This window comes from Mobula hypostoma, chromosome X1, assembly GCF_963921235.1.
Source record: "Mobula hypostoma chromosome X1, sMobHyp1.1, whole genome shotgun sequence".
NCBI classification, from domain to species: Eukaryota; Metazoa; Chordata; class Chondrichthyes; order Myliobatiformes; family Myliobatidae; genus Mobula; species Mobula hypostoma.
Genome location: NC_086128.1, coordinates 23,179,069 through 23,193,780, shown reverse-complemented (window position 1 = coordinate 23,193,780; position 14,712 = coordinate 23,179,069). Strand labels below are relative to the sequence as shown.

At 41.5% G+C, this 14,712-nt stretch overlaps 1 protein-coding gene across 2 annotated transcripts in view; it reads left to right on the top strand.

The window, feature by feature from the left end:
• Positions 1-6,045: 6,045 nt before the first annotated feature.
• The window catches only part of os9 (OS9 endoplasmic reticulum lectin), a 75,535-nt gene continuing 66,868 nt past the window's right edge, over positions 6,046-14,712 (top strand). The window contains exon 1 of one of the 2 annotated variants that reach the window (XM_063037308.1): positions 6,046-6,208. In XM_063037308.1, the coding sequence (XP_062893378.1) occupies positions 6,065-6,208 (144 nt within the window). In that variant the 5' untranslated portion in view covers positions 6,046-6,064. The remainder of the gene's footprint in view (positions 6,209-14,712) is intronic. The other variant, XM_063037307.1, reaches the window with a different exon arrangement.

Genomic DNA, 14,712 nt, shown 5'->3' with positions numbered 1-14,712 from the left:
TATTTCAATAGTTCCGTTTAATATCAGAGAATGTTTACCATATACAACCTGAAATTCTCATTCTTCGCAGACATCCACGAAAACATAAGGATACCCCAAACAATGAGTGAAAGAAAAAAAAGCATTACAACCCCAAAGCCCCCCCCCACTACTCCCCCCTCCCATGCCCATGCAGCACATAGCTGTGAATTAGGAATGGTGTGGTATTAATGGAAGTAGTATCCAATAGTCTGGAAATGTACCAAACCAGCTGACTAAAGTACTCAGTATCTGATTACTGGAGTTTTACTGCATAATGGAACCCCGCAAACATCTCATATAATCTTACATTGTTTTGCTGTTGTCCAGGTCCCACGCAGTATGGGAAAGGCAGAACAAGGGGAATTATGCAATGCTTCACATTGTCCAATCTGGATGTCAAGAATGATTACAAAGATGATGGTGACTTCTGGCACCCATGCCCCTCAATACCCAGTTCCCCTTCTTTATCATTTGACCTTTCCACCTCAACCTGTGGCTTTCAGAGTAGGGGTGGAATGCAATAGTGTAGTTAAAGGTTTGGTTCAGGTATTCTGAAAAGAGAAGAGCATCAGGCCTACAAAGGCAGGCACCTCCCAGTCTCCACCCAGCTGACAGGAGTCACCAGCCATTCATTTCGAAATCATCACCTGCAGCCTATTTAAACCCAGCTCTCATCCACAGTCCTTGCTCACTCATCCGAACCAGCCATCTCCACCAATTGCTCCTAGTTTGTTGCTTTTGGTGCTTAGTACCTGTTCTCTATTGTTTTGTGGCCCGTTGTGGCTTATTATTTCGTAGTTTTTATCAAACCTATTGCACACTGCTAAGTCATCTCTGCTGCTCTGATTTTGGGTCAAGCTGCCTCTATACTTCTTGCCAGATGAGTGAACCAGTGATTGACCCAACAGAGTTTGCTTGCTTAAAGGAATTCATCTGTTGACATGTGCACACAATCCGGAAGCAGCAGGAAACCATTGATCGTCCATGAAGATGAGGAATCCCTCAACCTCACCAAACTCCCACAGGAATACCGTGACCTTGCCATCGCCTTCAGTAAACAGGAAGGCAGCACCCTACTGCCTCACAGACCACACAGCTGTGCGATCAACTTCCTCCCAAGCACTGCCCCTCCCCAAGGCCATCTGTTCTCCCTCTCCCTTCCTGAGACCCAAGTCATGAATGACAGCATCACCGAAGCACTATACCATGGCTTCATTCAACTATCCCAGTCCCTGGCCCGTGCAGGATTCTTCTTTGTCAAAAAGAAAGATGGGGTCTCTGACATTGCATTGACTACTGTGGACGCAACAAAATCACCATTAAGAACCATTACCCTCTTCCCTTAATGGATAGAGCATTCGATGCACCCCATGGGGCCCAGATAATCCACTGGGGGATGAGTGGAAGATGGTTTATAACACCCAGTGGCCACTACGAATATTTAGTGATGCCTTTCAGATTTTCCAACAGTCCAGCCATTTTTCAAGCCTTCATTAACGAAATCCTCCGAGCTATGCTACACAAGTATATGTTTATCTACCTCGATGACATCCCCATCTTCTCCAAAGACCCCTAAGACCATGTCTGTCGTTCCAACAGCATCTTCTCGAAAAGCAACTGTACTGCACATTAAAAAACGTCAGTTCCATACCGCAGTCATTTTCTACCTGGGTTGTGTCCTTTCACCCCAAGCCATAGCCATGGACCTAGAGAGTGCGCACCATCATTGAATGACCCTGATATTGCTCCCTCAAACAACTACCTGTGCTTCAGTAACTTCTGCCACCATTTCATCCAAAACTACAGCCAAATCACCACCGCTCTCACTACCTCATGAACAACCGGGTCTGCTGCCATGGACCCTGCTTTCGAGGAGATCGAGAGACACTTCATCACCAGTCTCATTCTTCATCGTCTGAACTCCTCCGGACCTTTTGTGTTAGAAGTGGACACATCTGACATGGGCGCCGGGGCCAGTAAAATTAGAATCCATTTTGGTCAAATGTATTAAAATTATTAATGTTTTTCCCTCATTGCAGACTTAAGGTAGCTTCATTGGAGTCTGTGACCATCGTTCCCCTCACCAGTGGCCCAGAACAATTGGGCACTTCCTTCACTTCAGAAGCACAGACATCTTGTACCTTCTGGGGAACATCCAGAGAGTGACAGTTTTTAGACACTTCCCCTAAACAGATGCTCCGTGAAAGTTTTTAAGATCTGCTGGTATGTGTTAGATCCGCTTTGCCAGGACATTGGTTATTCTGAACCAGTGCCCAGTATCATTGGCTTGACTAAAGTTGACCAAGGTAAAACTGCTATTTATTGCAATAAAGGTATAAAACAGTCTTAATCCCTCAAAGGCATACAAAGGGAACTAGGTCAGTTACCAAGTCAGATTCACAAATGATGCTAAGCCACAGCAGCCCATTGCCAATGTTCATCTGCCGTGAGGTGAAGGTCATTGCGGTCCCAAAGTCTCTTTAACACCTCAGTAACCAATATATTTTTCCCGATCCTGGTCACTGAGAGACTAATGCTGCAACATTATGATGAGGTAGAATTGAGTAATTCTTGTAAAATAAATTTGTTGCTCTCAGAATTACATTTGTTAATGAATGAGCAAATTTTAGTGAACAGATGTCATTATATCACAAAATGAAAGGATTACAGCCATAGAGATATACAGCACAGAAACAGGCCCTTCAGCCCACTGAGTCCCCAGCAATCCCCAACCACTTACTTGCACCAATCCCATTTTATTCTTCCTGCTTTCCCATCAACTCCCCACACTGGGGACAATTTACAATAACCAATTAACCCAATGAACCACACATCTTTACAGTGGGATGAAACCTGAGCATGCAGTGGAAACCAACAAAGTCACAAGGAGAACCTGCAAACTCACCAAAGACAGCACTGGAGATCAGGATTGAACCCAGGTGTCTGGTGTTATTAGGCAGCAACTCATCACCTGCACCACTAAATCGCCCTGACTGGAACTGGCACGAAGGTCATGGCTATTTACTCATGAGGGGTGTGGGTGGTTTTAAAGAGTACTATTACAACCCATGGAAAATTTCTGGAGCAAAAGCAAAACTGCTGGAGGAACTCAATAAGTTGGGAAGCATCTGTGGAGGGAAATGGATGGTCAATGTTTTGGGTTACCCGAACTGAAAGAGTAGTGGGAGATAGTAGAAAGAGGTGAAGGGGTCACACTGGTCGGTGATAGGTGGATCCAGGTGAGGTGGGTGATTGGAAGCTGGAGGGGACCCAGTGGGAGGAGTGTGATGGTGACGGACAGATGGAGTGGGTGGGGGAGGGGACCCAGTGGGAGGGGTGTGTGGGTGATGGACAGATGGAGTGGGTGGGGGAGGGGACCCAGTGGGAGGGGTGTGTGGGTGACGGACAGATGGAGTGGGTGGGGGAGGGGACCCAGTGGGAGGTGTGTGTGGATGACGGACAGATGGAGTGGGTGGGGGGAGGGGACCCAGTGGGAGGGGTGTGTGGGTGATGGCAGATGGAGTGGGTGGGGGAGGGGACCCAGTGGGAGGGGTGTGTGGGTGATGGACAGATGGAGTGGGTGGGGGAGGGGATCCAGTGGGTGGGGTGTGTGGGTGACGGACAGATGGAGTGGGTGGGGGAAGTGACCCAGTGGGAAGAGTGTGTGGGTGATGGAGAGATGGAATCGGTGGGGGAGGAGAAAGGAACCATAAGACATAGGAGTAAAATTAGGACATTCAGCCCTTTGAGTCCGCTCCGCCATTCTCAAAGGCTGATCCTGGATCCCACTCAACCCCATACACGTCATTACCTTATTTGTATTTGTGGACCAGTATGCTGCATTGCCCACCAGCATGCTGTATTGCCCACATAGACCAGGTACTTTGTCGGAATGAAAATTGGATGAGGAATTAGCAGAAACATTCACCCTGAAGGTATCCAGCACACATCCTTATCTTCAGAACTCAAGACTCTTTAATACCATTTCCAATACACAAGTGTCAGTCAGTCAGTCAGTGGGTGCCGTCCCGAATCTGGGGTTGGTGGCTATGCATCTCCATCTTCTTCGATCTTGCAACATCACCGAGTACAGCGTCTCCTCCAATTTGTTCTCGCTGGCCACCTTGGAACCCGCTGCTGTCCCTGCCGAACTTGAGCCCGAGGCCGTGTTGGCCTCCAGCCACGTCCGTTTCTTCAAGCTCAGCCCTTCCTTGGGCAGAGGCGTTGGGCAGGTCCAGGCACACGGTGCAGTGCCCAAGTTCATCATATCTCTTCTAACTAGGTGCATTGCATACAATTTGTAGATACGTGGTGAGGCTTTAATCTCTTCCACGGAAGATGGCCGTTGCCTCACAAGGAGCTCATCCGCCCTTTGTCAGGTCTTGTTTTTATTTAGTCCTGCTGGGTGTCCTCACACCCTCCTCACCAGACAAGTGTAAAGGGGAACAAAATAATTGTTACTCCAGATCTGATGCAGTACAAAAAGAAACAGAATAATAATAATAAAAAACACAGTGAAAATAAACATGTAAGATAGCTTATAGACATAGATTGATTGTGTGCCCATAAAGTATCACTAGACACAGGAAAGTCCATAAATAAGATGACTGACAGGAAATGACAAAGTAGTGGTGGTTAAGGGTGTGGAGGAGTGGGTTAGTGGGTGGAGGGAGTGATCAGCCTGACTGCTTGGGAAAAGTAATTGTTTTTGAATCTGGTGGTCCTGGCATGGATGCTATGTAGTCTCCTCTCTGATAGGAGTGGGACAAATGTCCCTGAACAGAAACCAGCAGAAGAGCTTTTTTTTTAATCATCCATCCCTTACCCAACCAATACTGCCACCTCCTAGCATCTTCCACAGTCAAGTCTACTGATGCGTGGGAACAAGTCCAGAACAGAGCAATGAGCAGTTCTCATAAAAAATGCTGGTGAACGCAGCAGGCCAGGCAGCATCTATAGGAAGATGTACAGTCCACCTCTTCCTAGAGATGCTGCCTGGCCTGCTGCGTTCACCAGCATTTTTTGTGTGTGTTGCTTGAATTTCTAGCATCTGCAGATTTCCTCGTGAATGAGCATTTCTAGTGTGTATCCTATCCTAAAGTTTCCATGCTTGCATGGTTTATACCCTACACTATTCTGCATTTCCCCATAACAGAATCGCACCCTAGAAGGGTGCTAGGGTAGTAGATGTAGATTCAATAGGAATATTCAAAGAAAAACCTGAAGGGGAACAATTTGCAGGCAAACAAAGAAAGATCTGTGGAGTAATATTAAGTGCTACCAAAGAGTTGACACAGATGCGATAGGCTGAACGTTCCCCCACCCCAATTTTGATTGCCTATAACTTTAAATAAAGGGGTTTCTGTGACGGACAATACATTTTCTATGGCAGGTTTGCCAGTATAAATAGGTCACGAATAAAAACAACATACTTTTAGATGCAATTTTGAATATTAGCATCGTATATCAGAAGAAAAAAATGTCCAGCGAAGTCCTTTACAGATTATTCGGCGACTTAAAACCCTATTAATAGAACTAAATGTTTTCGACACGTACTTTTCTGAAGAAAATGTGCTTGAGCCATCATTGCAGCTGTGTAACATGATCTACGAAAGTCAACATTGTTATCACCACGATTGGCATTCTAGTGAACCAATCATTGTGGGAAAAGTGGCAAATCTTCCGTTCACTATCCAATGAGACGAGGCAGAGGGAGGTCTTAGGCCCACCATAATACTGGACCCGTTATAACAGCAAGGGCTGTATCATGAGTGACAGAATTATTACCCAATCATCTTTCAGAACATGACAACCCCTCCGATCAATCAGCGTGGTGGAACTTGTATTATCAGGTTAGGTTGTCTGCCAAATCCAATGCACAGTGCTGTACCATCTGAGTAACGTGAGAGTTAAAGACTTCCATTCGGTGTGGCGGCGCGTCACGGCATGATTGGCTCTTGTTGACCAATAGTACACAAAGGGAGGCAGGATCCAGTCTGATAAAGTTAGGATGAGATATCGCACGCCTCCGCGCTATTTCAAGATGGCGGCCATAACAAGGAGGTTCCCGGTTGTCATCGTATGTTCAATGCAGTTTTTATTTATCTCAGCCTTCCTCAACATTGAAGAGCTTAATGAGATGAAATACGGTATCGAGATCCTCTCGGATCCCATCATTAAGGGGCAGGTGAGTTCGTCAGTGTTGTCACAGGGGCTTTCTGTTGCGATTGGGCACCGTTGCCTTTGAGTGTAATCAAATCTCGACTCGTTCACACAGCGCCTGAGGTGCTCGAAATGTTGTGGTCACTTAACCTTTCAAATGCTATACTTCCATTCACCAGCTCACTTTATCAAGGACTGATCGAAGGAAAGCTTTGTGTTAGTTCCTGTCACGCAGCCGCCACTGGCAGGTAGTGATGGTGTGCCACTGAAATATATGTATTTTAGCAAAAGGTGTGGGTGTAATTCTACTGTTTTTCGTGAATGGCTATTAATGTAGTTTTTCGTCTTGTGCGCGTATTGTGTTGTATAGTGCGTTTTAATTTGGATTAATAAGGATGAGCTGAGGTGAAATACAAGTTCCGGTAATATTCATAGAATCCAAAGAGTTTCCATGGAATTATGAGGCTGATATTCCATCGTAAAGCCAATTATTCTTCTAAAACTTCTTTTGCTGCAGTGTGTATTTCTTTGTATTAGCGAAGATGCCAAATAGACTGTGGCTATTGAGAAGTTCAAGATGAATGCTTGAAAACGTAGCCTTTGTTACCTTTGTTACAAGACGAGGGAAACATATGGTAACAAACACTTAAACTGAATTAAAGTATAAATGCGCGTTGCAATAGTACAGTTGCCGCTTAAATCATTTTGATCCGTTGAGGTTACAAAATTGCTACAGAAAGCCAAATATTTATTTTTATTTATTTATGATGTAAATTCTTTGTTCCTATTGGAGAGTTCTGATTAACGTATTCTAAGTTCTAAATAGGATGCACGTTGAGCCGTTTCCCTCTATAGTTTTATTTTGGTGTTTCGGGTTCTGATAATTTGAGTGTGTACTTTTAATGTTGCCAGTGGAACAACAGAAGTTGTAGCTAAAGACATAAGGAGTTATTTTATATTTACTTTGTATAGACTGATGATGATTTTGCCGGAACGTGTGGCAATATCTTGTGACTCCGTTTTACTTGTTTTATGCAGCAAGTGAATTGATAGTATGGCATCTGTTATTTCTACCTTACTTGATGTAACACCATGCGTGAAAATTTGAGACCAAGTCCTTGACTGTTGCAATTCAGTATAACAATTAGAACGATAATTTGAAATTGATATATTGTCTACATAATACAAAAGACGTCATTTAATGTAGCGAGTTATTTGTGACATTGTCAGATAGCATAAGTGGCCATATATGTTCACAAATAAAAACTGGCCACATGAGTTAAGCACCAGAGTGTGTCCTGTGATGGAGGAAGTAAATGATTGAGACTGACATATAGATTTTAAAACCTATGCAAGATAGATGGTGTGCCTTAGTTTGATAGATATATTGTTGCTGTGCTGTAGATGCTACAATAGAGTCTTCCAGCTTGGATGACATTATCCATACGAAAATCTATGCCTATCCTTGTAGTTTAATAGTCTTCCTCTCCTAATCCTGGATTTTCAACATTTGGGAAATAAAAGCACAACCTTATTTTGTTCTCCTTTTGCTCATGGTCTTCACCCTTCCTACTTCTTTTTTGATCTCCTGTTCTAATGTTATAATCTTTCCTCCACCAATTCTAATGTTGCCACATCCATCAATGATCTTGCCCTGCCATCCAAATTTCTTGTACTGGTATTTCCCACTGTACCATCTTGCTACCTTCAAATATCATTTATCTCTCCCATCTCTGATTTATGCTTTGCATCTTTCTGGCACTTTCTCCTTGTCCCTGATCTTACTTTGTCTGTTCCTATCCACCCTGTAAAGGGATGCTTGTGTTATTTCCTTATATGTAATGAGCTTGATTGCAGGTTGTGAAAAGGAATGCTATAATTTCCTCCCAGGAGAGATGAGTATTTTGTCTCAGCATGTCAAGAAAAAGCTAAATTCTCTCTGATGCTGCAGGTGTAATTATAAAGGTTGATGACTTTCAAAGTGTGCAAAGTCCTGTGTTGTTAAGCAGTGGTAAAATTGTAGTAATGAGCAAGTAAGTTGGGGGAAAGGGCACAAAAAGTCATTAGTCATAGTTCTACAGCATAGAAACAGCCCCTTTGACCTGCTGTGTCTGTACAGGCTATCATGATTAATTCTATAGCCCTCCATGTCTTATTCAAGTACTTATCCAGCTGCCTGTCAAATGTTGTTTCTGCTTCCACCATCTCTCATGCCCTATGCCCATTACAACCATGGGGGAGGAGGTACAGGAGTTGAAGGCACACACTCAACATTTTGGGAACAGCACCATCAGATTTCAGAACAGCCCTTGAACCCATGAGCACTACCTCACTATTTTGCTCTTTTGTACTGCTTTTTTTTTATATTCCTTATCGTAATGTATAATTTTTTTATGTACTACTCTGCACTACTGCCACAAAACAACAAATTTCACAACATACTTTATGTCAGTGATAATAAACCTGATTCTGATCTCCACTAGCAGCTCATTCCAGATACCAACTACTCTGTGTTGAAATATAAATGCTTTTTAAAGTGAAACTTGTAGCAACCAGAGCGTCAACCAGAATACCTCTGCTGTTCTTTGTGTACAGGTTATATATGACCTGTACAGTGCAAAAGTACAGTGCTCCCTCTGCTGGGAATAATGCACATCATTCCCTTTCCTGACCTGTGATTAAGTAACTTTCCATTTGTAGTCAGCACCTCTTGACTTTGCCTGATTCACAAAGTGCTGCACTGGAGTGCCAGTTCTTAAATTATGTTCTCAACATTTCTGTATTGGCATTTGAACCCACTGTCTTTCATTAAAGGCTAAATGCATTTGAATTGGTTGCACTTAGAAGATGATGTTTCTGTTTTAAGCAAGTGGTAAAAATAATTGGAGGATTGGGAAGGTGGATGAAGCAGTAAGTGTCTTCAGATTTGATTTATTTGTAATCCAGTGCAATACAAATGTAATTAACAAATACTCTGGGGAATTGGATCAATTCCTTGTTCTGTGGATGCTACAAGGGAAGGTGTTGAAACACGCAAATTGGGTTCTGAAGTAAAATCTAACAGACAGAAGGAAATATCTTGTACAGCGCCACCTTCCACCCAATTTTGATCTTTGGCTTTCATTTGTAGCCCTGCTGCAGTGACAAATTTTGGAAAGTTTTACAATAGGTACACATTCAGTTAATACTTGGCTGACTAATTCTTCAAAGTTTGTGAAGATTTGGCCTATCATCCAAAACTTTGATAAACTTCTATAGATGCACAGTGGAGAATATAATGACTGGTTGCGTCATGGCCTGATATGGAAACACCAATGCCCATGAATGGAAAAAGCCTACAAAAAGTAGCAGATATGGCCCAGTCCATCACAGGTAAAGCCCTTCTCATCATTGAGCACATCTATAAGGACCACTGTTACAGGAAAGCAGCATCTATCCTGAAGGATCTGCCTCGTCCAGGCCATGCTATCTTCTCACTGCTGGCATCAGGAAGGAAGTATAGGAGCCTCAGGACTCACACGACAATGTTTAGTTATTACTCCTCAGCCATGAGGCTCCTGAGCCAGAATGGATAACTTCACTCGCCCCAACACTGAACTGATTCCACAACCTACGGACCAATTTTCAAGGACTCTACAGCTCATGTTCTCAATATTATTATTATTATTTTGCTTTTTTTCTTTTTTGTATCTGTACAATTTGTTGTCTTGTGATTCGGCTGTGTTTCTTTGTAATTACTGTGAATGCCACAAGAAGATGAATCTCAGGATAGAATCTGGTGACATATATGTACTTTGATAAATTTACTTTGAACTTTGAATAATGCCTTAATTATATTTTGAACATTGAAAATTTTATTGGTGGTGTACATTGAACCTTTTGGGCTTGATTTGATTTTTGTCCCACTTGATTTTTTTTTCTTTGCTAATTAATTGTTCCTTAAAATTTTGGTAACAATGCTTCAAAGTATTAAAGAACCTTTTCTGTAGATGACTTGTGATGGAATTCAGGGTGCCTGCAAATTGCTTGCACCTCACAAAGTATACTGACTCAGAATAATAGCTTGCAAAGTTTTATCTGTGGAACTTGCTATGAATATTAAGTGACTCGCTTTGAGGTGGCTGACGTGCAACCTTATTCAGAGTGTTATAACTTTGCATCATTTGTACAGAGTAGAACTGGTTACTGCATTTTCTGGATGGGATTAATTAGTTTTGTCATTTTTAAATGAAAATATCACTAAGTACACCAGTGATCTTTTCATTTAAAAATCAAAATTAATTTGCAACAAAATGAATAAATATTCACTTTTGTAACAGCTACATAGGTTGAATTCTGGAGTCTGAGAAATTGTTAATTCAGAAACTTAAGGACCCATGACAGTAATGATATTTGTATACCATGAGATGTTCAGTAGAGACTTAGTCATTTATTGAGGCTTTAGTTATAACATGCCATATTTATTTATGCAATTTCTTCATTTTCAGTGGAGTGAGTTTATAATTGTACATATTAATGGGGAGTGAACTTCAATTTTGTTGCGCTATCTTTATTTAAAAACAAAAGTCACGGGGTCTGATTTAATTAAAATCTGGATACTATTTTGGGGATATTTTGTAGCCTCATGCTGGCTTGATTGAATAGAAATAGCCCCACAACAATGGGAATATATTTACTTGAATTTATAAACTGGATTTATTCTTTTTACCCCTAATATGACTTCTTGACAACTTTCATTGTAATGAAGATGGAGAGGGCAAACAAAGAGGGAGAGCAAAAGAAAGACTTTCATTTGATGATTTTTCTATATCCAAAACACATTGCAAGCAGTGAGTCCTTTTTGAAGTGAATCACTTATCATATTGTGAGAAATTGTCCGATCGCAAGAACACAACACTGACAATCAAAATCCACAAGGAGTCTATGGAAAGTGTGGATTACTTCTCATATCCCAGAGAAGGCAGACGTCAATGACAAAATCTGTCTAATGTGCCATCATAGCCCTAGCCGAAGTGCTGGGAGAATTCCCCTCAGAGTGCTAAACTATCTTTTACATCCTTCGAAGTGTACACAAGGGTGCCATTTTAATGCCTCATTTGAAAGCCATTTTTTTATGTCACATTCCCTCAGTACTGTACTTGAGTATTGGTCTTCAAGACCATATCAACACTATTCTACAGGCTTGATAGCAGTTAATCCTTTAACCAACATCTCATTTTGCTCATTGATAGTCCAAATAAAGTGACACCATTGTCCGTTAGAAGCCAACTTGTTTTCTTTCTTCCTCAGTCTTAACGACGGGCATTTTACCTGGTTCTCTTACCATGGATGTTTACTCACCTGCTCCTGCTGTGTATTTCTTGTCATTTTCTGTTTTTACTTAATACTACTTTCTAAAATCAAAGGAAAATTCAGATTATCCAGTCACTGCTAAATTCCTGTCAATGCACCTTACTCTGACTCAATGAGCTTCCTTGTTTTGTAGATTACGCAGATCCAAGACTGAAATGCAAAACTTTTTGTTCTATCATGAACCGCAATATTTGATATAAATGGTACAGGCTCAGAAATCTCTCACTGACTTCTGGCACTCTACAAAAATTCTGGAGTTTTTCCTTGTTCTATTTCCCATGTTTTTTCTTTCAATACTGCCTCAGTTTTTAGTTACTGATGTTTGTCAGTTTAAAAATATTGAGCTAATCTGTTCGAGTTCAGGACTGCAAAAGAAAACTCTGATCCTTGATCATAACCTTTTCTGTAATGAGCTAACACAGGACATAATGACGCAGACTGAGGTTGAGTCCATGTTGTCATAGGGGATTGGTCAATAGTTTTATAACAGAGAAATAGAAGCTGTCTTTAAGACTGGTAATGTGTTGCTTTCAGGCTTGTGCATCTTCACCCAGATGGGAGGGGGTAGAAGAGAATGTATGGGATGAGTGGGGTCTTTGATTATGCTGGCATTCCATAGAGGGGAGGCTGATTTCTATGATGTGATGAGCCGTGTTTACAACTCTAAAGTTTCTTGCAGTCTAAGGCAGAGCAGTCTCCATGCCAAGGTATGATGCATCTAGGCGGTGAGGGTCAAAAGGGACATGGTGAATTTCTTTAACCTTCTAAGGAAGTTGGTGCACTTTCTGCATGGTGGAACCAGGGCAGGCTGTCGGTGACATTCACTCCTAGAAACTTGAAGCTCTCAATGCCCCCTGTGCAGCTGTTTTGTTTGCTGCCATTGACGCAAAGGTTGTTGTAACACCATGCAATTAGGCTCGCGATCTCCTTCCTGTACTCTGACTCATCATTTTTTGACATCCGACCCACTACAGTGGTGGCATCTGTGAGCTTGTAGATCAGGGATTCCCAACCTGGGGTCCATGGACGTCTTGCTTAACAGTATTGGTCCATTGCAGAAAGAAGTTTGGGAACCCCTGTTGTAGATGGAGTTAGAGCAGAATCTGGCCATGCATTTATGAGTGTATAGCGAATAAAGTAGAGAGTCGAGGACCCAGTCTTGGGCATCAATGTTGAGAATAATTGCGACAGCAAGTATTGCTACCTATCCTTACTGGTTGTAGTCTGGTCAGGAAGTGAAGGATCCAATTGCAAAGCGAGGTGCTGAGTCCCAAGTCTAGGAATTTGGAGGTGATTTTACTTAGAATTACAGTGCCTTGAAAAAGTATTCAGCTCCCAACCCTTTGTTCACATAAATGAGGGATTTTGATCAACTTAACTGAATTTTTGTTTGCAAATCACATGCTCTTTCTCTCCCTGCCCCCACAGTAGAGTGCAAAACACAGGGAAAATTATAAAGCATGTAAAACTTAAAAACTCAGTGAAATGTCAGCAGCTCAAAAATTATTCATCTCCCCTTGCTTAGTACTTAGTTAAACCACCTCTCGCAGCTATTACAACCAGTAGTCTTTTTGAATGAATCTCTATTAGCTTTGTACAATGTGATGGAACAAGATTTGTTCATTCCTCGAAAAATTGCTGAAGCTGTGCCAGATCAGTTGGGGAGCGGCAATGGCTAGCAATCTTGAGGTCTTGCCAGAGATCTTTGGTCAGGACTCTGACTGAGCCACTCAGGTACATCAATATCATATGGTGGTTCTGGCAGTGTGCTTTAGGTCATTGTCCTGCTGAAAGATGAACAGGTTATTTTTAATCCAGAATCTTTCTGTACTTAGCAGCATTCATCTTCCCATCAATCCTGACCAAATTTCCATTCGCTGCTGCTGAAAAGCATCCCCATAGCATGATGATTTACAGTAGGTATGCTCTTACCCAGCTGATGTGCAGTATGAGATTTACGCCACATGTACCACTAAAAATTAAGCATATCCTTGCCTGTAAAGACTTTGCAAAGCATTACTTGGAAGATACTTTAAAAATGTGGAAGAAGGGCTTGTGGTCAGATGAGACTAAAGTAGAACTTTTTGGCCTCACTTGCAGATGGAACTACTGTACAGTGTTTCTAAAACATACACGCACGTGCAATTCATTTTTTGGGTTGCAAATATTTAAGTAATATACTAGTAATCTTTAGAGATTTATAATTTCATTGAGGATGCATATTTCAGAATGATTTCAAAATCTGTCTTTGAAGTACTGTATCTAAATGTCTTGCAACTTGCATTCCACAATAACTGGTGTTATTTTCACATTCCATTTCATAGACTGGCAAGACTGACACATATTTTCTAAGATACCTGCTTGAATGCGGGTGGCATCAGCAGAATACTTCAAGTTCAAAGTACATTTGTTGTCAAAGTATGTGTACATTATACAACCTTGAGATTCATCTCCAAACAGGCAGTCACAAAATGAAACCCAAAAGAGCCTTGCTGTTTCATTTGAGGAAGCAAAATTAAATTTGTGTTTGGGTGTATGCAAACTACAGACACCACATCTGGGAAAAAAAAAATTGCAGCTGTTTATTTCCAAAGCAGTTGACTGGTGATATGTATATGAAAAGTCAATGTGGCAAGATTAGTTGCACAACAAAATATTGTGATATGTCAGATTTTGGTATGGAGAGGAAAACCATGTGTGTCACTGTGCAGACTAAGTTCACTTTCAGGAATGTGTAATATTGTTGGGCTGATGCATGTATTACTTCCAGCTGAACTATACAGGCTGGTACCTTTTCCTTTCAAGGGAAGGCTTAAGAAGAAACTTAAGAATCCATCTTCAAAATTGTCAATGGTTGTAGGCAAGAAGTAGACACCATCATTTTTTTTTGAAAAGTGCTTCTAAATTATTCAATAGGAAAGTCTGGAGAAACCGCCTTTATGAGAGCTTGTTGAGGATTACTACACTTCATTATAAAAGTGTGAAGGTAACAGACAATTGTTGCTGGTGGAATTGGATGAATAGACTCCTTGAGAGCAAAACACTGACCAGTTAAGAGCAAGTGTTTTGTTTTTTTTGATATTCTGATATTGTAATTTCTACAAAAATTTTGGAAAGAATGTTGCAGTTTTCACTTTTTCCCTCTTCTGTTGATTCTTTATATAATGTAACAAAGTG